A 22418-nucleotide genomic window follows, 5' to 3' on the forward strand; every position below is an offset into this window, starting at 1 on the left:
AAACATGTAATAAAAACACCTCACAGGCATAAAACACGAAATAAAAACATGTCACCACCACGAAATTAAAAACACCTCACAGCCATAAAACACGTAATAAAAACACCTCACGGCCATAAAACACGTAATGAAAACACCTCACCACCACGAAAGTAAAAACACCTCAGCCATAAAACACGTAATAAAAACACCTCACCACCACGAAAGTAAAAACACCTCGCAGCCATAATTGAAAATTTGATGACAAAGTCTCAAATGGTAAAAATGTTATGGGACAGGCAGACACAGACATACACGATTGTAAAACTCCGTCTCCTGATGCGTGGGCAGATGTGACAATGGAAAAAATTGGTGTGACAATTATGGCCATTCCCAAAATGCTATTTGCACAAGCCAATCAAATGAACACTCACATGACAGGAAACAACAGCACCAACGTTCCAGCCAATGAGGACAATTGGCCGGTTTGGTACATGACCTTGGAGCTGCAATAGAGGGCATTCAAAGCATTACATTTACAGTTGAATTACAGTGGATTTACAGAAGTGTTATAGTTGAAAATGAATATTATCACAACCACCTACCTCGAGAATCTTACTCCTGATGGCCCCTATCATGCCCTCAAGGCATTGTCCGACGCTCACACCTGGCCAATTGCTGGGCGTGTGGAATGTTACAGGGAGCACCTGTGAGTGAAGCATGCAGCTCTAACAAGTACACTTGCAAATGTACATTTTCAGGAGGTGGACAAAGGACATTCTTCACAATATAATAAACTAGCCGAAACCCGTGGAACATCCACGGAAGGGAGGATGTGGTGTATGGATAGAGTGTACCATTATGGATGGCATAGGGGATTTGCTTGTCCGAGTAAGAGTTAGGAAGAAAGATGAGAATGAAGAGTGCATATATGAACAAAGTATTTATTGCAATCTACTTAAATGACAACGCTACGATATACTTTTGAAAAATGAATGGATTCGTAATAGGAATCGGCATAGCACCACTCTGGGATTGTCCACTCAGTGGACGGCTTGCTGTCGCCTTCGCCTGTCCAATCAGCGGACGGCTTGCTTCGCCTTCACCCAGCAGATGCCAATACGATGGCGTCGTATCGGCAGTTAATCGGATGCTTTGGGCCTCAACGTCGGCTAATTCAGATTTTTCGAGTATGCCTGTACGTGATAAACAAAGAGCGCGGTTCGTAGATCGTAAATCCATTAGTGCCGTGGGCATCGGGTCACTGGGTGCGGCATAAAAGGGATAACAAAGTCGAGTCCTTACACTATTATTATATAGATCGTCCTCAACCCCTCAACCCCTCATCCACCTCGTCGTCCTCAACCCCTCATCCACCTCGTCGTCCTCAACCCCTCATCATCCTCAACCCCTCATCCACCTCGTCGTCCTCAACCCCTCATCGTCCTCAACCCCTCATCGTCCTCAACCCCTCATCCACCTCGTCGTCCTTAACCCCTCATCCACCTCGTCGTCCTCAACCCCTCTTCATAGTCAACCCCTCATCGTCCTCAACCCTCATCCACCTCGTCGTCCTCAACCCCTCTTCATAGTCAACCCCTCATCGTCCTCAACCCCTCATCCACCTCGTCGTCTTCAACCCCTCATCCACCTCGTCGTCTTCAACCCCTCATCCACCTTGTCGTCCTCAAACCCTCATCGTCCTCGACCCCTCATCGTCCTCGACCCTTCATCGTCCTCGACCCCTCATCGTCCTCGACCCCTCATCGTCCTCAACCCCTCATCGTCCTCAACCCCTCATCATCCTCAACCCCTCATCGTCCTCAACCCCTCATCGTCCTCAACCCCTCATCGTCCTCAAACCCTCATCATCCTCAACTCCTCATTCATCTCATCGTCCTCAATCCCTCACTCACATTATCGTCCCAAACCCTTCTTCATTCATCTTGTCATCTTCACCTCTCACCCCGCATTCACCTTATCATCCTCAACAATAATCCCCTTATTCCATTTTCACCCATAACCTCTTCAACACCCATAACCCAATAACCTTATGGGTTTTTTCTCTCGAGCCCAACGAACCAGGCCACACGGCACAACATGCGACAATGTCTGCTCCTTTGGCCTCGTCCTTCACTCTACTTATTCACATTAACCCGACATCCAAACACATTCGTGCATCGCACATTCAGTCCGTACCTCCGGCAGCTCAACACTGTCCAAATCACCGACGCCAGACATAACACCGGAGTACAGGCAGCCATTGGCACGAAGAACGGAAGAGTTTAGGGATGGCCTCTTCTTCTTCATGTAATCTATATAATCGAAATATACTTTCAACGGGGTTGTAAATGACAACGCTACGATATACTTTTGAAAAATGAATGGATTCGTAATAGGAATCGGCATAGCACCACTCTGGGATTGTCCACTCAGTGGACGGCTTGCTGTCGCCTTCACCTGTCCAATCAGCGGACGGCTTGCTGCGCCTTCACCCAGCAGACGCCAATACGATGGTGTCGTAAGATGGCGTCGTATCGGCAGTTAATCGGATGCTTTTGGGCCCCAACGTCGGCTAATTCAGATTTTTCGAGTATGAATGTACGTGATAAACAAAGAGCGCGGTTCGTAGATCGTAAATCCATTAGTGCCGTGGGCATCGGGTCACTGGGTGCGGCGTAAAAGGGATAACAAAGTCGAGTCCTTACGGTATTATTATATAGATAAATAAATAAATAAACACAGAAGATGCAACCAATTTCATCATCATCTTAATGAATATAGGTACAAACTTTCAAAATTCATCAAAACAGAGCAATTATGCAAATATGGCCAGTTCTTTTATTAGCAACACATTATAACAGGGGTGGCAAGATAACATGGAGGTATTCACACTCACCTTTAAGATGTCTAAGCTGAGTTTGAATCCTGGCCCTGTTATAAACTGTCCTGGTTTCGCAAGCAGGCCGATGCATCATATTCATTGTGTTCACTATCCCTCAGATGGATGTTAAGCTGGAGGTCCCATCTGTTAGCATTAGTGGACGTTAACTATTCCACTGTGTCTTCCGCAAAGGAGGCAAGTTATCTCCAGTTCCCAGGTCAAATCCAAAATCCTACTATAAAATAGAGGGGGCAGCACTTTCCACTATAATTAGATATAGGTTAACTTTTCACATTTCAACAGATTGTGCAAAGGCAGAGGGATTGATGATCAGGAAAGTGAATTAAACAATTCCAGGAAGAGCTCCAATCACCTTTCCCAAACAACATAGCTGCGTGTTCCAAAAACGTGCACGCCGAGATACATGTCCGGCCTGGTTCGCTGGCCCACTGGGAGCAAGTAATAGCAGAGGAGAACATGGGAGTTTATTCTGGAGAAATAAAGAAAAAACAAAAGAGAAAACTAAATAAAACTTGTACATTCTTCAGATTCGTTTTCATGTGTCATTGCAGTTCCTTTTTTTCTGCCAATTTCAACCCACTCGTCACAGTACCACATCACAGAGTTATTCTGCTGCCTCACCAATACTTTTTGTTTTCCTTCATAGCTATATCTTAATAAAAAGCTTTAAACCATAGTCTAATATAAAATAATGACATCAAGAAACATCATGACACGTTTACATTAATTACAAAGACAATAGTAGGCAATGGACAAACCATATGGGATATGAACCTGGGATCACAACACAAGCTGTGCATTTAGATGGGAACATCAAACAGGTGGGTTTCGGGTACGCTTTCAAAGCTCTAGTAATATTAGCATCAATATAAAACAGTTTGTTGTGGTGATCTGCTGCATTTAAATTTAATATTTATGTAAAAATGAAATCCACAGAACTCTAAATGGCCTTTTGTTGCCATCACACCACATGAAACGCCTTGCCATTACATCAGTGTTGTAATTTGCTCGTCTGAATCATCTTCTATCATTATTGACTTTTTGCCCCCTGCCTCTCAAACAAGGTCGAAGACAGGAGACATTAAAATCAGCTCCATCCATCCGAATGATCATCTGTCCATGTACTTTTGTGCACGCGATCTTTCAAAAACCGGTGAATATTTAGCTTTCATATTGCAGATATGTATTCCTCATGACATTATCTCAACCTGACTAGATCACGGCTCCGATTGGCTGAATTATGTTGCCATGGCAACCATCTCGGTAACCTGGCTTGTGTACGCAATATTTCAAAAACCGTTCAATATTTAGTTTTCATATTACACAGATCTATTCCTCATACCACCAAAAATGCGGGGGACCAAGAGTATCATTGAAAATTTGCAGGGTGTGTGTGTGGACCATCTCTCATCTGTGAATAAAGGGGAACTGACACTGAACAAATTAAACTAAATGTAGATAGTCAGCTTTATTTCGCCACCAAGTAGGCATAAGCACACTTATCCTTAAAAAATGCTTGAGGGACATGTGTGGAACATCTCCCAGTAACGCGATTCGGCTCCATTTAGCAAGTAATCTGATTGGTTGCTCACGCAGTTTTCGCAAGTGTACAATCACAATTCCCAAAAAGGTCAGCAACAATTTATTTCCACCTACAACTGTGCAAACGGCAATGTTAAAGTGAACAAACAATCAACTTCCCCTGTGAGGCGTTAGACATGGTGTTCCAATATAATAGCGTTTGCCTGCAGATAACAACAAACTATAGCTTTAAAGCCTAGAGATCAAGGTTAGAAAGGTAAGAAAAAATCCAATGTATAAGAGCAAGTTGAAAGGAACGACAACGACAAACAAATGAGCGAACAAATCACCACCTCGGAGGAGTAGGGGCACAAAGTCAGAACGGTTCCGAATTATTTTATACAATATTACCCACAATAACAGAAGACAATGTTTTATATTACTTGTATAAGAGGTAAAGATTAAATGAATAGTACTGATGAGGCTATAACACAATCAGACAATTGCTCATATTTTCCCCTCGTAAAGCTAATTGCTGGTTGTAGCACAATTACTGCGTTTTCCTCTGAAAATATGGATGCAAAATATTCCTTTCAAATCTCCAGCATTTTACCATCCTCCCTCTATAATAATCTTACAGCACTATCTCTAATCAGTCGTACACTTGTCTAGATGCATTCCTTTTCATGTTTACTAGCATATAAGACCTGTCGCTTCTCTGACGGGAATACCATTCATTGCATAATCTTGATTGTTAAAAAAATATATGGTTGTTGTTAATGGGAAAATAAAATTAGGTGGTGTATAGATTTCCGGCCTAGCTATACACTTGCTTCGCTGATGGTAATATTAAGGGAGGGTGGGAGAGATAAAGAGAGGTAGAAGAGCGAAGAGCAAGGGTGGGAGAGAGGGAGGAGAGAGGGAGGAGAGAGAGGGGGAGAGAGAGGGGGAAAGAGAGGGGGGGAGAGAGGGTGAGAGAGAGGGGGAGAGAGAGGGGGAGGGAGAGGGGGGGAGAGAGAGAGAGAGAGAGAAAGAGAGAGAGGTCGCAATTTGGCATTTTCAACACATGTGTGCCACATGTGTGCCCATACACAAACCTTCCCTTTTTATCACAAACCTTCCTGGGAGTTCCCAGAATCCACCGTTATGGATTTCATTGAAATCTGTTAATCCGTAATCAAGTTGTGGCATGACAGACTTACAGACACTGCTCCTTTTCTAATACTGTGTAGATATTCAAAGAAAGCTTTATCATTCTGCCAAATTGTCTTTCCTGTATCTTCCTCAAAGGTCTCGCATTTGCAGTGAAGAACACTGCTATGTACAGTATATGCCAATCACTGTCGAGCAAAATCTACATGGTGCTCATTTGGGAAAATTAGGAAAGAGAGAGAGAAAGACAGACAAGGAGAGCGAGAGGGGAGAGAATGGAGAGAGTGGAGAGAGTAGAGAGAAAGTAAATTTAAAACAAATCCCTGCCATGTTCAACAGATGTGTTAAAAAAAAGTCTCCAAAACTCTCATATTAAAAGTGTACTTTTTCAATCATCAATGAAATAATCAAGACTTTTTATTTTCTTGCCAAAAATAGCCAAAATGAAAAGCCTCCCAATGATCATGTATTGAAGAGGCAAATCAGGAAATGTAACTAAAAAAAACATCTTACAGGCTTGTGTTGAGAAAGTACGCCCACAGCCGGATCCCAAGGTCGCTTGAGAAGCAGTGATAGTGCCTCGGCGCTGCTGGTCCCCGTTTTATTCATGGCTGGAGCAATCATCCGATCCACAAGTAAGGGCACCTGAATAAGTGGTGTTATGCACAATCATCAACCACGGCAAGGTAAATAGCTGAAATACATGACAATCTCAGAATTAATTGTATTTCGATACAAGATCAAGGCTCATGGATGGACGATTATGATATGGTGAAAAAAAACAATGTAGTGACAGTGAGGTGGTAGTACCACATAGCTCCCTGGGAAGCGGGTGAAACATGCCTCATACTGGAGAGGTTTACCAAAATCACCCACACTCGTGATGCAAAACCAGAGCATTCACTACCCCTTTAAACACACGTGTCATGTAATGGAGGGGTTTCCCAGAATCACCCTTGCTCCAGTGTAAATCAGAGCGTTCACTACCCCTTGTGTTTTCTGCTTATTGTTTTACTTGGCGCATACTGGACTCGTTAACGCCATAATGTCTGCCGAAAAGACCTCGCCTGGCACCCCGTTATGCACTCGCGTGATTTTGATTAGATATTTCCTGTATTTTGGAGCAGCTTCAATGGCAAATCTCCGAGGGAGATTAAAACTGCACATGATCTCTAAAGCAGGAGTCAGTAAACACACACCATGCCATGTATGCAAGAGAACGTTGCAAGTCGTAATAAACAAATTATAAGTTAAAATATTGATTTTATTTGGATTTATAACACTCTAGTCCCTGTGCCTGCCACAGTGTGCCACACTTTTCTCATCCCCATTCCTCTTCCCAGTGAAACTGAGTCGAGAGCCTGACAGATTTATTTAATGTGATCGTGGTGCAGAGCAGGCGTGATGGGCCAAATGGCCACTTCCTTCATCAACGTTCCTTGTTGAGATTTATTGGTTTCGTTTTGATGTGGTAATACACTTCACCACGACCGAGATATTATCGGGTTTTGTATTTGGTTGCAGCAGAATCATGTCTTTACTTCATGCAACGTGAAGACGGCACTTCGGTATTTTCCGTGAAGTTCAAAGGAGGGAACGGCAATGGGAAAATTAAACAATGAACGCCATATTTATCAACGTAGACAGATATTTTCCTGTCTGGTAGACGTCTGATCATGATAACGTGCTTGCAAGCTTGTGCACACAGCTAACTTCCACAAAATACCTCATAACACGACCATGTGAGTAATTCACAAAATCGTGGTCATGATGCATCAGCATTGCACCCATTCGGAAGAACCGAGTTAAAAAATGAATCAGCATATTGGAATAGCACCTCAATTCCCTATAATCGCGGCATGTTTTTCAGGCAACGAAAATACTAAAACCTCTTTCGTATGGGTCGTTACAAGAAAAAAAGGATTTCCATAATATACGGGAGTTTCACCTATGTGAGCCTGAGGAGGCGGTGACTTGGAAGTACACTACTCACAATAAGTTAGGGATATTGGCAGGTTCTTCGGTGTGGTTGATTTTGTGTATTAATTATGTTGAAAAAAGTTGTTCGTCCTAATTCTATGGTTATTAATGAGTGAAAAAACACAGCATTCTTGATTTCAATACCCTAACCCTAACCCCTATAAAAAAAATAAACTCACTCCCACAATATCCCTAACTTAATGTGAGTAGTGTAAATGTCAAATTGGGTGAAATTGAAAATAATCATCGAGTTTCCTGAAGAGCATCCATATTTTGCAAAAAAGAAAAAAAAAATTGTTAAAGAAATGAGTGACCACCTTTCGAGGCCATTTTTCCCCGCAGAGCAGGGGTTGGCCTTTTTTGGGCACCGTGGTCCCCTTTTTTGAAGCAATGTTTAATGGCCGGATGCCCTTCCTGCCGCCAACCCTGTTAGTCGCCTTTTTGCGACACACAGGAAATTACCAGTGAACTGGTCCTCAATTTGTCGACCTCGGAAGGAAGACAGGCTGAGTCGACCCCCCTGGCGTTAAAGGAATGAACAAAATATATGCGTTCCTGGCATCATGCCTTCTACCCTAATGCAGTTCTCTGCTTGAAATAGAGAAAACAATTGGGCCCAAATTATTCTTCATTCATATGCAGCGCAAGGCTGTGGGGTAGCATCACTGGCTGTGGGCACAACTATGCCGCTGATGCAATGCCCTCTGCTGGTTATGGCAACAATTTGTAATTAGTTAATATAGCCGGCGATAGCTCACCGACTCTTCACAAAGATCCGTGGGATCTTTAACGTCCACCAACAAATGCTGGCAGATGGGATGCCTGTTTAATGTCCATCCAAGGGACCTCGCCTGGCACAGGGACTTTCAGGCACCCACATTGATGAATAAAACACCAGGATGACACTTTACATCTGGGCTGGGGTTTGAACCCAGGCTAGAGAGCTTGGAGGTGAGTGAGAGTACCTCTCGGCCATCCTGTTTTGCAAATCCTCTATGACAAACACTTAAATGAGTAGTAATAATAAAACCTAAAACACTGAAAAAAAGGAATGCTATCTTGTGAACAGGTTAATTCGGTTATGCACACCTTTGACTTCAGCGTCTGCAAAATGTCCAGGTACGACCCCAGCAGGGGAAAGCTCAGAGAATCCACCAGAGTTGCATGGAGCCACTGTGTGAGCTTTACATCCCACGTGACCGTGGCTAGAGCCTGACGGACTCGGCGAGCACTGCGATCCACAGCACTGCGCCTCAAAACCGACTCATTGGCAACCTGTGCGCACAGGTCATCGTTACTGGAGACCATGAAGAGCATTTGCTTCGCAACGTCGTCCCGAGTTTAAGCAAAGAGCTCGGACATGCTTGTAGCTACACATTGTTGTAACCAAAGGAGTTATATCAAATGATTCAGAAAAAGAATTACTTGCCCCTTCATATGCAAGTCGAGCCAAACGATCCCCTTGTAAAGCCTTCACAACTTTGTTGAAGAGCTTGTTCTGGGCAGCAGTCCAGCCCTGCCTATTATCACAAAGACAAAGAAGCAGCTATTACATTATTGACGTTTATAAAACGGTTAAATAGCAAACAAAAATAATTTTTTTTATCACTGACACGACTACAACTACAACTACTTCTTTAACTGTTCCATTAATCCCACATTGTTGTGGAGTCAGTCATAGGAGGTAGATTGTTGGCCCAAGTTTTGCACAAACGGGCTTGGCCATGTCTCTCATTTTTTTCTGCAGCTGGTTAGGACAGGAATCTGGAGTTTGTTCGGGGTGCCGGAAACAACTCTTTGAAAAAGGCACTGCATGGGATCTTTAACGTTCACCAACTAGTGTTAGCAAATGGGCTTCATCTTAATGTCCATCTAAGGGAAGAAGCACTATGTGGTGCAATGCCCTGATTGCAAAGCACAACCCCAACTTGTTATAGTCGGGCTGAGAATCCAGGCCAAGCTAAACAGCTCAGATGCAAGTATGCTACCTCTGCACCATCCAATCTGACAAACGTCAAACAAAGGTACAATATTTGAAACAAAGGAAAACCAAGAGCAGGTAATTTTTATGCAGTTTTTTCTGTAATGTCCTGTGACCGACTTTTATTATTTAATTTACACAAATACAAAAGTTTTGTTTAAAGCTGCACAAGAGAGAAATTCAGACTTTCTGATGAGATCCCAAGACATAGCAAATTATCTTCATACAGGCCAAAAATATAATCATAATTTGACAGCTTTCATAGCTGAGCAATATAAATAAATAACTGAAAGCGCCGTAACAAAGTTGTGAGAGAAGGGTTGTGGAGAGGAGCGGTGTGGAGCGTATTTTACACACTATCTGGGCTACCTCTCAATTATAAATATCAAGTGGTACTGACTCCAAGTAGACTCCCTTATAGATCATAATTATTTTTAATGGTGAAATAAAATTAGATAAATTAAATTTTGCAATTACATGCAACTTTAAATAACCTCAACATTGACTAAATCTCCCACTGGATGCACAATAATCAGACTCTATGGGTAACCAATGTACTTGTAGATCAGGAGACTGAATTGAGGAAGGTTCATCAATGGTTTTCCCTTCATGTTCTATCAGCCAAATATTTGTTGTTTTTGTGCTTGTTCAAAAACCCCAACTCCTCCCCCTCCCCCACACCACCATATGCCTTCCTAGAGTCCATATATATATATATATAGTAGCAACAACTTGCAAATATAAGCCAAGTTGTTTCCATCAAGCGTGGCATACCAAACCTGTGACCATTGTGTGTGAAGTGTAATATGTCCGTTTTCTAATCAAACTGTCTTTCTCTGTGCCAAAAAGGGAGATTATATGACGTAATGCTTTATTTTCATTCTTCCAACGGGTCTGAAAATAATCAGACAGGTTTGATTTAACCATAAAACAATGCAGAAACTGCGGCAAAATTAAGTGTAACAAGCGTTACGCCTAGGTCCCCCATCGGGGAAGTGATGTGAGTTGACAAAGTGGAACACGCAGAAAACATGCTATGATATGATATTTCGCTCACAAGGGTCAGACAAACATGGAGGCGGCCATCTTGGATTTTGACGTGGCGACCCAATTTTCAATAGCGTTCTTCCTTATGCCTAGATACACCCACACACCAGAAGGTACTTCGCTTATTTTTCAAGATATTTCGCTCACAAGGTTCAGACATATATATGGTGGCGGCCGTCCTGGATTTTGACGTGGCGACCCACTTTACAATAGCGGTCTTCCTTATGCCGAGATACACCCACACACCAAATTAGAAGTTGGTACTTTGCTTATCTTTCAAGATATTCTTCTCACAAGATTCAGACATACATGGCGGCGGCCATCTTGGATTTTGACGTGGCGACCCAATTTTACACAGCGTTCTTCCGTGTGCCTAGATACACCCACACACCAGATTAGAAGTTGGTACTTCGCTTATTTTTCGAGATATTGCGCTCACAAGGTTCAGACATATATATGGTGGCGGCCATCTTGGATTTTGACGTGGCAACCCAATTTTCAATAGCGTTCTTCCTTATGCCTAGATACATCCACACACCAGATTAGAAGTTGGTACTTCGCTTATTTTTCAAGATATTTCGCTCACAAGGGTCAGACATATATATGGTGGCGGCCATCTTGGATTTTGACGTGGCGACCCAATTTGCAATAGCCTTCTTCCTTATGGCGAGATACACCCACACACCAAATTAGAAGTTGGTACTTCGCTTATTTTACAAGATATGCAGGTTACAAGGTTCAGACATACATGGCATCAGACATACATGGCAGCGGCCATCTTGGATTTTGACGTGGCGACCCAATTTTAAACAGCGTTCTTGCTTGTGCCTAGATACACCCACACACCAGATCACACACCAAATTCGAATGCGGTCCTTCGCTTACGCACGCACGCACGCCCGCATGCACGCACGCCGCACGCACGCACGGACGGACACACGGACGGAGGGGAAAGCCATAGTCCCCCTTTCGCTCCGCTGAGCGACGGGGGACAATAAGCTGGTAAAGGTTTACACTGATGAGTGCCTGATTTGAGGTGTACAGAGCGAGTGAGTCGAAGAAACACACGGGTAGTGACAGGATGCAGAAATTTTAAAGTGGAAGAAGGAAAGTGAAAGCCTAAAATGGAGGCACACCATCCATGCCAGATGTGCACACCTTCAAGAGAATAGAGATATAGAAAATACATAACAGGTGTGAATGAAAAAAATAGAATGAACTTGAGAAGATTTTTTTTTGTATAGCAAGTCGAGGCTCGTATAAGAGCCAACACATAGAACATATAATAAAGGGAGCAGGAGACAAAAGGGGGAGAGAGAGAGGGAAACACAACACCAGTAAAGAACAGGGACATCGGGAGATCTGTGGAAGGGAGAGGGCTGGGCTGGGTAGACGGGAGAAACAAGATGGACACTGTAAGGACTTTCAGGAAAGAAAACGGAATTTGAAAAAGGTGGATTTGGGGTGCATCAACAGGGGGTAGAAAAGATCAAGGTTTTGTATGGGGGTGGAGATAGTGGTGAACAGAAAAGATAAGAGATGGTGGTGAACAGCTATTTTGAAGACTTTAATGGAGGAGGGGGATTGAAGAGAATGTGGGAGTTTTTCAGAGGCAGGAAAAAAGAGGAACAAAACAGTGAAGGTGAGCAGAGAGTCTTAATTTTGGCAGTTTCACAAGAAGAGGGTGGCTGACAGATCTTGTGCCTCCTGAAGGAATATTTGGGGGGGCAGAGCACAGACAGAGCAGGGGGTGCTAGGCCGGAGAGGAGTCACAGGGGGTGCAAAGATCGATTGGTGAATTGATTGATTGGGTGCTCTGCTTGAAGGCAGGTCTTTGGCTCCTTATCAAAGGTGATGCGAGGTGGTTTGCCATTGCCTTCCCAGCAGTAAATCATGGCAGGAATTTGTAATTTGGACAGGGTGCCGGTATTAGCTCGCCTATTCTTGGTAAAGGACACCGTGGGAATCTAACATCCATCAATTAATGATAGCAGACACGACACCCCGCTTAACGTCCATCCGAGCGACGGCGCGCACACACACTGATGAATCACGCTTCCTGTGAAGCACCGGCATGACAGTATGTCTATGTCTATCTATCCTTGTCTAGTGTGGTGCGACGTGCACAGCGACGTGTCTGGTCTGCCTGCCAGCCCAGTGTGCATATCATTAGCATTGTGGCTCTTGCACTTTATCAAAAATCCCCTGAATCCAAAAGGACGATTGGATGATTTTTTTTTTGTTAATTATTCAGTAAATGCACCATTATCTATGTCCACAAAGTAAATTTAGAGGTGGGGAGAGAAAAGGAAAAGGAGAAAAGAATTGGCAGAGCAATGCAACAAGTAGATAAAAAGATGAAGATATGAAAGTCAGAAGTGATGGAAATAGAAAGACAGAGATAGCCAGTGAACATGAGGAACAGTGAAGAAAATAAATAATTATACAGAGAAAAAGAATAACAATGAAATAGAGCTAAAACTGCATTTAAGTTGTATTTGGCCATCAAGAAAAAGGTCTTTCTCCAATGTTGACGTTTTTATCATATTTTGTCACCAAAACACCATGCTATCATGTAATAGTCATTATTTTCTCACAGAATGGAACCGACCGATTCGCGGTGAATGGAAACAAAATGGCATACACGGCCCACGTGACAATAATTTTCCGACACATCATGTCGTATCTCTGTATACACAGGCACTCTAGGCCTTCCTACTCCTCCTATTTCTTTCTCAAATCCCTCTATCCTGCTCTCAGTGGATTTCCTACTTTGCACTGTGTTCTATCTGTTCTGTACCGTTTTCTAGCTCTTCCATGAGCCTCCACCGTTTATATACAGGGTGATTGAAAAGTAACTCCCTATTTTATAATATTTAGAAATTATTTATTTATTGTAATATTTTTCTCAAATTTTTAGTGTTTGTTCCTTAATGTATGAGAATTTAATCTGTGTTGGTTTTTTTTCAGATTATTTTTTGTTTGAAATTCGGAAGCCCTACAAACATGGCTGGACGTCTTACCCTGCAGGAGCGTGCCCAGCTAGCGGCACGTTACGAAGTTTGGAAATCCGTTGTTCAAGTGCAAAGATGGTGGAGGACCATTAAAGGAGCACATGCTCAAGTTGAGGCAAAGACGATCAAGAATTGTCATGCAAAACTCATGGCTACAGGATCTGTATCTGATACTCGAAGAAGCGGTCGCCCTTCCAAGTCCAGTGACCCGGAGACAGTGCAAGCAGTTCAAGAAATGTTTACACATAGCCCAAGAAAGTCAATTCGACAAGCAGCAAGGGAAAGTGGGCTCTCCTTTCACACAGTACGAACTGTGCTCAAAAAGGAGCTTAAATGGCATGCTTCGAAGCCGCACTACTGTCAAGCACTCTCTGCTGAAGACTGCGACATTCGCATGGAGTTTGGGGAGGTGATGCTGGCTTGGTATGAAGATTGGTTTGATCTCTTTAAAAATATCCTCTGGTCTGATGAAGCGGTATTTCACATCGGTGGGTTTGTGAACCGTCACAACTGCTATTACTGGGCAGGAGAAGATCCTCGTGTTATTTCTGAAAAAACGCAATATCGGCCCAAGGTAACGGTGTGGTGTGGAATGACTTCGGAAAGGATTGTAGGTCCCTTCATTCTTCGCGATACCATGAATGCCAAAAGGTACCTCACCATGCTGCAAGACGAAATCTGGCCAATTATCAGCGCTTCGGAGAATGTTGAAGATTTGATTTTCATGCAAGATGGTGCTCCTCCACATTTTGCAATTGTTGTTCGTGAATGGCTGAATGCCCACTTCCCTGGGAGATGGATGGGTCGTCGTGGTCCGTATGAGTGGCCAGCCAGGAGCCCTGACTTAACACCATGTGACTTTTTTCTTTGGGGTTGGGTAAAAGAGCAAGTCTACTGTACCAAACCAACGACTTTGGAAGAACTTGAAGGGCGAATACGAGAAGTTATGTCTTCCATCCCACAAGAGTTCCTGGTGAAATCAGTTGACACGGTTCCTGGGCGGCTTGAGAAGCTGGTGGCGAATTCTGGTGCCCATATCGAATTTTAAATAAAACTTCATGCTATACGCTTTCTTCTTATATCCATTTCTTGTAAAAATTATAGTTAATAAATAAATTATAAGTATTTTAAAATAGGGAGTTACTTTTCAATCACCCTGTACATATAAAACGTCATCCGTCTTTCACTCAAAACAATGCAATATCATTTGATGAGGGAACTAGTCAGATGCCATTGTGTTCTGAATACACTATATATATCAGGAAGTTAACTTAATACAAATAGAGACATTTATAAACAGTACAGTGAAGATAAGAAAAACAAGTACAGATACAATACATTCAAAGTATACTGCCCCCATGCCAAATAAATAAAGAACATATCCTCCAGCCCGCAGCACATATATACAGTATTGGGAGGGAGAGGTGTACAATAATTGATTGATTATTTGCATAATTAAAATAAGAAATAATAATAGCAACATTTTATTTTATTTTAATCAGTTGACGAATAATTGGTTAAATCAGTGTTTCATCCAAAGCTGTAACTTTTTGAAAATTATTTAACTAATTTAATTAATCGGAAAAATTAAATAATTTATTGATTAATCAATAAATCAAAAATATCCTTTATACCCACATCACGTGGTCACAGTGGTGTCCAAATATCAGCTTTATAGCGCAAAAGGTGCCTGAGATGTTGCACAGATGAGAAAGAAAATAAGTAAGTGCCTAATAACGAAGATAAATAAATAATAATCATAAAATAATTAAATTAATCAATTAGCTAATAGAATACCTAAACTACCACAGTTTCATCTGAATCTGTAACTTTTTTTTAAATTAATTGATTACGTAAATAATCGAATAATTAAATAATTATTTGGTTAATTGATTTATCAAAAAGTTTAAAAAACACCGTTTTTTCCAAAGCACTTGCTCAACAGTGTACCCAAATTTCAGCTTCTTAGCTCAAAGGATGGCTGAGATATCGCCCGGACAAACAAACAAATAAAACAAGAAATATGTCGTGTACTTGTAAAAGTTTGACCTTTGACCTTTTTACCTCAAAAATAGTTGGTTTTCCAATTTAGTGACTCAATATACAAATGCTGTTCAATTTTCAAGTCAATCAGATTTAAAATGGTGATTTCAGAAATTTCAAATCCAGATGACGTTTGACCTTTGACCTTTTTACCTCAAAAATAGTTGGTTTTCCAATTTAGTGACTCAATATACAAATGCTGTTCAATTTTCAAGTCAATCAGATTTAAAATGGCGATTTCAGAAATTTCAAATCCAGATGACGTTTGACCTTTGACCTCAAAATCAATAGGCTCCTCAATTGTGACGACCTATAAAGCTTGAAGTTTCAGGACGATCAGTTTAGAATTGTGACCTGTAGGCCAGTGACAAACAGACAAACAGACAGAATAACAAATGCCACCGGCCAATATACTTGAAAAATCTTCGATTTTGCAAGTAATAAATAAACAAACAAATGGAGTAAAAACTGAATACGCACTTTCAGCACGCGTCATCGCCGGGCCCCCTTCGGTGCCCAGCGATGACGTCATGCAGCTCCTGGAGATGGAATAGGAAAGGAGCGGTGTACAAAAAACTCAAATTTTGAGATACTGCATAGCTCAATTAAAAGAGTTGAACATTGCTATGCAACGATTGACAGTCCTGATCACCACATTCGAGAATTTCATTTTGTATTTTTGTTCACCCCAAAAGGTGCTTTTTGCAGAACCTAAACTCCAATCAAAATCAATACATGTGGTTTGGATCAGAAGCCGACTTGAAACATTCTCCCTCAATGTAGCAGGAAGAATGAATAAAAAAAAAAAAAAAATGAAGAATGAAGTTGAATGAATGAAAGAAGAATGAATGAAGTTAACAAAGTGAAATAAAAAAATCCTTTTACATCAAAGCCTGGTCTGTTCTCCAACTGACAATATTAAATTACAGGTAATTGCATTCACTTTCTTGATTCCAAACATTCTACTTTCCTAACATTTTACTCCTTCATTAACTTCCATTCATTTTATCATGAATATTTACCAACCTTCACCATGAAAGGGGAGCTCACATACCCATACCCACCCCGATAGCCCTTCCTCCTTTTCCTATATGCCCTGCTTACCTGTGCTGGCAATCATCAAACACAAGACTATAGGCTTTTGCTGTGTCCTACTTTGTGATGTGCTCTTCCCAATCGTCCGGCGGTGGTGGTGCATCTGCATCTGTGCGTGCAAACAGGACGTGTCGTTCACACTCGTTCATAACAGTGCGTGCCTTCGCATTGTCATACAAAGGGCAAGACACCGTTTCCGTGGTCTCCACATCGACCACCTGCTCCATGTCCCTGGAACAGACAACATATCCGCCATGCTATCAGGCCGAGCATGAAAACAAGACCTAGTTTTAATTTCATCAAATCATGATGATCATCACTTGGGAAACGACATTAGGAAGAGCACAAATATCTTGTTCATGAAAAAAAAAATGTGCAAAAGGTTTATCCAAGTGCTCTAACAAAAAGCTTTTTGTGGAGGAATCTTTTTTATTTCTTTTTTGTATACAAGATCGAGGCTCGTGAAAGAGCCAACATTAATCACACAAAAAGTCGAACCGACGCATAAAACATATAATAAGGGGAGCGGTAGACAAGATGGGGAGAGAGGGGGAAGGACACAAACACAACATTTGAGAGCAGGGACATCGAGAGATCTGTGGGAGGGAGACGGCTTGGGGGTAGGGGGGGAGGGGAAGAGGTATAAAACACATGGACACTGCAAGGACTTCCAGGAAAGAAGTTGGAATTTCAAAAAAGTGGATCTGGGGTGAATTAGCAGGGATAGAAAAGATCAAGGTTTTGGATGGGGGAAGTTAAGAGATGGTGGTGAACAGCTGCTTTAAAGACCTGGAGGGAGGAGTGGGATTGAAGGGAGTGAGGGAGTTTGTTCCAGAGGCGGGAGAAAAGAGGAATGAAAGAGTGAAGGTGAGCAGAGAGTGGTCATTTTGGCAGTTTAACCATAAGAGGGTTGCTGGCAGATCTTGTTGTTGTTGTTGCACTAATACTTCATCTGTGAAGTATTGCTTCTCACATGTTTGATCTTACTTAAGATGGGGCTCGTAGCATCAGGGTATAACGATTATTCATCTTAATTTTTTTTCTAAGACTTGGAACCGAGGTCAACGTTTATTTTCAGTAACAAATGCATGGCAAAATATCTTGGAAAAATGATGAACATAAAATAAAATTGATTTTCCTTCTCAATATTCCTTTTCTCATAATTGCCATTTTTAACAGGAGGGGTAATTGTAATTTTCATGGATGGTTAAAGGGGTAACTGTCAAAGACATTAAAAAAAACACTTCCCGAGGAGATTCAATGGTATAAGAATTATTCTGATGTAGAATAAAACTTTGACATAAAATCCTTCCTTTTCTCCAAAGGACTCATATCAGATTATCAATTCAGATTAAGATCAGGTCACTCTACCATAGACATGCTGCATCTACTCTCATAACAACAGATGGAAGTCCTGTCTCAGACATGAGATCAGCGCCATCTTTCTGGACATATCTCGACCATTCGATAGTCTGCCACTCTGCCTTGATCTCCAATCTCTCTGCTTATGGGACTCAAGGCCGCCTCCTCTCATGGATCACTGACTTGCTAAACTCCTGCGTTCAGAATGTAGCTCTTAAAGGGATCCCCTAATCTCCTCTCCCTGTCAAGGCTGGAGTTCCCCAAGGTAGTGTTTTGGGTTCAGTCTTGTTCCTCATCTTCATCAATGATCTTTCTTTCCCCGGAGAATCCTGCTTTTCTCTTTGCTGACTTTTCCACCCTCTGCCGTATCATCTCATCCTTCACACAGGTAGGCAGCAGCTTCCTTTCTCTACAGACCTTGTTAAACTGGTCCAACATTTGTCTACATCTTTCAACCACAGCAAATGTCCCTCCGACCGTCTGGCAAACCATCCCATCAACTTCCTAAACAATCCAATTGAAGCGGGTAAGTCAATCAAACTTTTGGGCATCAGCATCAGCCATGATCTTTCTTGGGCAGAATATATTTCAAATATGGTCTCCAAAGTCAGGAAACAACTGTGCATCATCCTTCACGCAAGGCCTTTCCCCAGCCGATCTGAACTTTTGACAACCTACAAGGTCTTCCTTCATTCACAGCTTGATGGAGTATTACTCTCCCCTTTTGGCTGGAGCACCTGCCTCACCTTTCCCTTCTTGATGCTGTTGAAAGCAAGGTGCAGAAAATAATTGGGTTCTCCCATGACGAAGCTGAGTGTGCAGGCCTGTTACTTTTGCATCACAGGCAGGTTGCTGGCCTCTCTGTATTCCACCACATCCTTTTTGGTCTTGCACCCTCCGCCCTCCCTCGTCTCTCTTTCGCAGGATTCTGCAAGGCGCACACATTCTGCTAGTAACCTCCTCCTGGTTAAACTCGCAAAATCCAGGCTCACTGCTCACGTGCACTCATTTGTTCCTCTTTCCTCTCAACTGTGTAACCAGCTACCCTAGTCTGTTCAATCCCATTCTTCCATTCAGGACTTAATGACAGCTGTTCACCACTACCTCAAGTCACCTCCCATCCATACTCAGGACCTCTTCCACCACAAATTAGTCAATTCCCAAGCACCTGTTTTTCCAGGTTATTCTGATTTGTCCCCCTCTCCCTCGCTTCTTTTCGTTTGTTTGTTGTCCATCGGTTTGTTCCTTTTCTGTTTCATCCACACTTTCCCCTTCCGCTTATGGCTGTGTTTCATTCCACCTGTGTGTGTCTTGTTCACCCCCATGTATTCTTCTCCCCTTCCCCTTAATCTCACTCTCACTTCCACTCTGCTGTTTCCCCTTTCCATTTTGTTCCCTCCCATTCTGCTCTTGCTCTTCCACAAGCCTAGATCATGCAAACAAAAAAAATAGTTTTATTGTCATTATATAAATAATGATTTACAAGCAACATAAAAAGTAGCAAATGCCACTTCACTGTCATCACCAACATTGCAAACCCCAAATGCCTCCGAGGTTGAATGAAGAGCAGCCTTGCAGGCTTGACATTGCTGGCATCTGGATGGGCGCTCCAAGGTTTGGCATAACTGTGATCCAAACACACCAAATCGAGCTCACGCTCGTGTGTGGACAACTGAGACAGCAAGGAAACACCAACACGGCGAGTGTCTCTATCTCCTGCTGGCGGAGACATTTCCTGCATATAAAACACACAAACACACACACACACACACACCTTGTTCAATCTTTCAGGTAAGCAAAACCAGTGGGAAATTTGAACATGACGAAATAAATAAATTCAAAGCAAAAGTGGATTAACATTAAAATAAAAAGGTTAATTGGCAACAGAGCAACAATCCTCCAATCTGGACCATGAATCAATCATTGAATACAAGCGTCATACAAAACGCATTGCACCACAGTATACATACTCAGCAAAATTTGCAGCATGGCAAGTGGTTAAACACAGCGGATATACTTTAGGGGCAGACATCGATTTTGGATACAATTCAATTGTAGATGCGATCATTCATTTCACATCAGAACGCTTCATTTTTTATTTGCAACATTTATGCTCATGGGAAAGCGAGGTGAAAGGTAACATACTGAGATTGGGGCCACAGATGGATGCAAAAAGCAAGCAAGTGATAAAATAGGGAAAGAGGAGACAAGAGGGGCGGGAGCATGGAAACCTGCAAGGTGATTGCATTATGTAAGGTAAATGGAGGAAGAAAAGATCAAGGGTGGAATAAGGATGGCACGAAATGGTGATTCACAGCCTGCTTGAAGACCTGGAGAAAGGATAGAGATTGAAAGGACTCTGGAAGGCATTTCCACAAATGAGAACAAGAACAACAAAAGAGTTGTGGCATGCAGTAAACCTGGATTATACAGAACATGCTATGATATAATGATTATTACCCCCCTTATGAATTATTGATGAATGTGTTTTGTGTATTGGTGCATTGCTGTGCTTTCTCTCCCCTCCAATCTTCTTTCCAAAAAGAACAGGTCCTGGGTTATAGAAATGTAAATAATTAGGTTTTGTAATTGTAAATAAGATGCTACCCACCGGCTTTATGTGTAGTTTGAGAATTAATTCCGCAATTCGGTTAGTTGTGGGTGCGAATCTGTTAGTTAGTTACACAACGCAGTAGGTGGGACATATTTAGTGTTGTAAAACTGACACATACACGGGTTAGATTAAACGCTCGGGGGAACCACATCTAAGTGTCACATGTAATTAAAAACTAGTCCCAAGTCTTTCTCAAAACCGGTCGTTCACACTTGTGTGGGTTCGACTCGGGGGACGAGTCTGACGAGGGAGGGGGGCAGTGCTACGGTTTTGAGATTGGTACAGTAAAGCTCAATAAAGGTTAAAGGTTTGCCCCCCATAGTTAGTCACACGAGCAACATGTAGCCTCATTTGTAGTATAGTTATGTCTTAGTATATGTGAGAGTAGGCCCCTTCCAGTGTTAATCCTGCGTTGGGTAAAGACAGGAGGATAGGCCCTACTTCTACAAACCATTCCACGTCCATAGGCTCGATCCATTGCGGCTAAAAAGCCCTGGTTGTGTTGGGCACAAGTTAACACGAGGTAGGCCTAGGAAGGTGGAGGAGGGTTGAGGTCGGCGCAGCGGCGAGGCGATGACGGTAAGAATGAGCCACCAATCAGGGCTCACAGCATGTGGCTGCAGCACTGCGTCACAGGGCATGGTTGGGACATTCGATCGGGATAAGAGCGTGGCAATAGAACCCTTTGCGCGAAGCCCCCACCTCAGTAGTTATGCGCTCGTTGAGTTATGGGAGAGGTGTGCTGAAGGAAGTCGTGAGTTCTGAGTTCTGAGAAGGGAGACGCCATTGAAGAGGATCACTCGCACTGTATGAACTTGGTTATGAGGGATACGTGGGCGCAGCCAGGGCGTTGATAGCTTGCGCGGTTCAGCCAAAGCGAGTGAATGCGGCTGAATAACCGCCAGCCGCGCTAAGTCCGCCCTCTACCGTTCGCCCCGAGATTACCCGTTTGTTCGAGCGACACGATACGAGGTCCTGCCTTCGCCTACCTCCATCTTCGCGGGACGTGCCGGGGACCGTGGAGAGCCGGCCGGGGCCGAGCCTGGACGACCACCGCGGCGCTGGAGAACATCATCCTGCCCATCTGCAATCCCCGTGTGAGTGTGTCAGACGGGCCCGTTTGTCCTGGGGTATTAAGAATTAAGACTGTCTAAGCTTCCCTGTGTCTCTTCGTCCTGTACTGTATATACGTGCCATAATAATTAAATCTATTTGTTCTTCCTTTTCTTCTGTATTCGATCGTCTTTGTGATTTCTCCATTGTCTAAGCGTGGCACGGGTAAAACCGCTTGAATCGGGTTCCACTATCTATAACAGCGCGGATCACGTGTACGCAAACCGCTCAGCGTATCACCATCACACGTGGTTCGTGCGAGGCTTATTTCCTCGCTTCCAGGGCAGTGCTAGTACTTAGGTACGAGCGAATTTGGTCCTGAAACCGTATTTGGCGCTGTCCGGAAGGGACGTAATAGGTCTCGGGTCGCGCCAGGCTAGTAAAGACAAGGGGATTAATCCCCCCTTGATAAGGGGAGAAGGCCGGCGGCAGATCCGCAACAATATGTTGTTGCGGTTTTGAGTCTGTCAAGTGAGTTTAATAAAGGTTAAAGTTTGTCCCCCATAGTTAGTCACACAAGCAACATGTAGCCTCACGATAGTATAGTTATGTCTTAGTATTTGTAAGCTTAGTCCTTTTCCTTCGTTAGTTCTGCGTTGAGTAGGAGCCAGG

General features: G+C 42.8%; 1 protein-coding gene across 11 annotated transcripts in view; it reads right to left on the reverse strand.

Moving 5' to 3' along the window:
- Positions 1–22418, reverse strand: part of KANSL3 (KAT8 regulatory NSL complex subunit 3) — an 89271-nt gene that overhangs the window by 63882 nt on the left and 2971 nt on the right. For 3 of the 11 annotated variants that reach the window (XM_078774287.1, XM_078774260.1, XM_078774257.1), the window contains exons 2-9: positions 19609–19814; positions 16778–16948; positions 8967–9057; positions 8627–8812; positions 6071–6202; positions 3237–3353; positions 585–686; positions 414–485 (exon numbers count right to left, since the gene is read on the reverse strand). In XM_078774287.1, coding sequence (XP_078630413.1) covers positions 414–485; positions 585–686; positions 3237–3353; positions 6071–6202; positions 8627–8812; positions 8967–9057; positions 16778–16948; positions 19609–19811 — 1074 coding nt within the window. In that variant the 5' untranslated portion in view covers positions 19812–19814. Of the gene's footprint in view, positions 1–413; positions 486–584; positions 687–3236; positions 3354–6070; positions 6203–8626; positions 8813–8966; positions 9058–16777; positions 16949–19604; positions 19815–22418 lie in introns of all 11 variants that reach the window. The other 8 variants (XM_078774274.1, XM_078774299.1, XM_078774301.1 and 5 more) reach the window with 4 other exon arrangements.

The sequence above is a fragment of the Myxine glutinosa genome, chromosome 1, assembly GCF_964187855.1.
Source record: "Myxine glutinosa chromosome 1, kmMyxGlut1.1, whole genome shotgun sequence".
NCBI classification, from domain to species: domain Eukaryota; kingdom Metazoa; phylum Chordata; class Myxini; order Myxiniformes; family Myxinidae; genus Myxine; species Myxine glutinosa.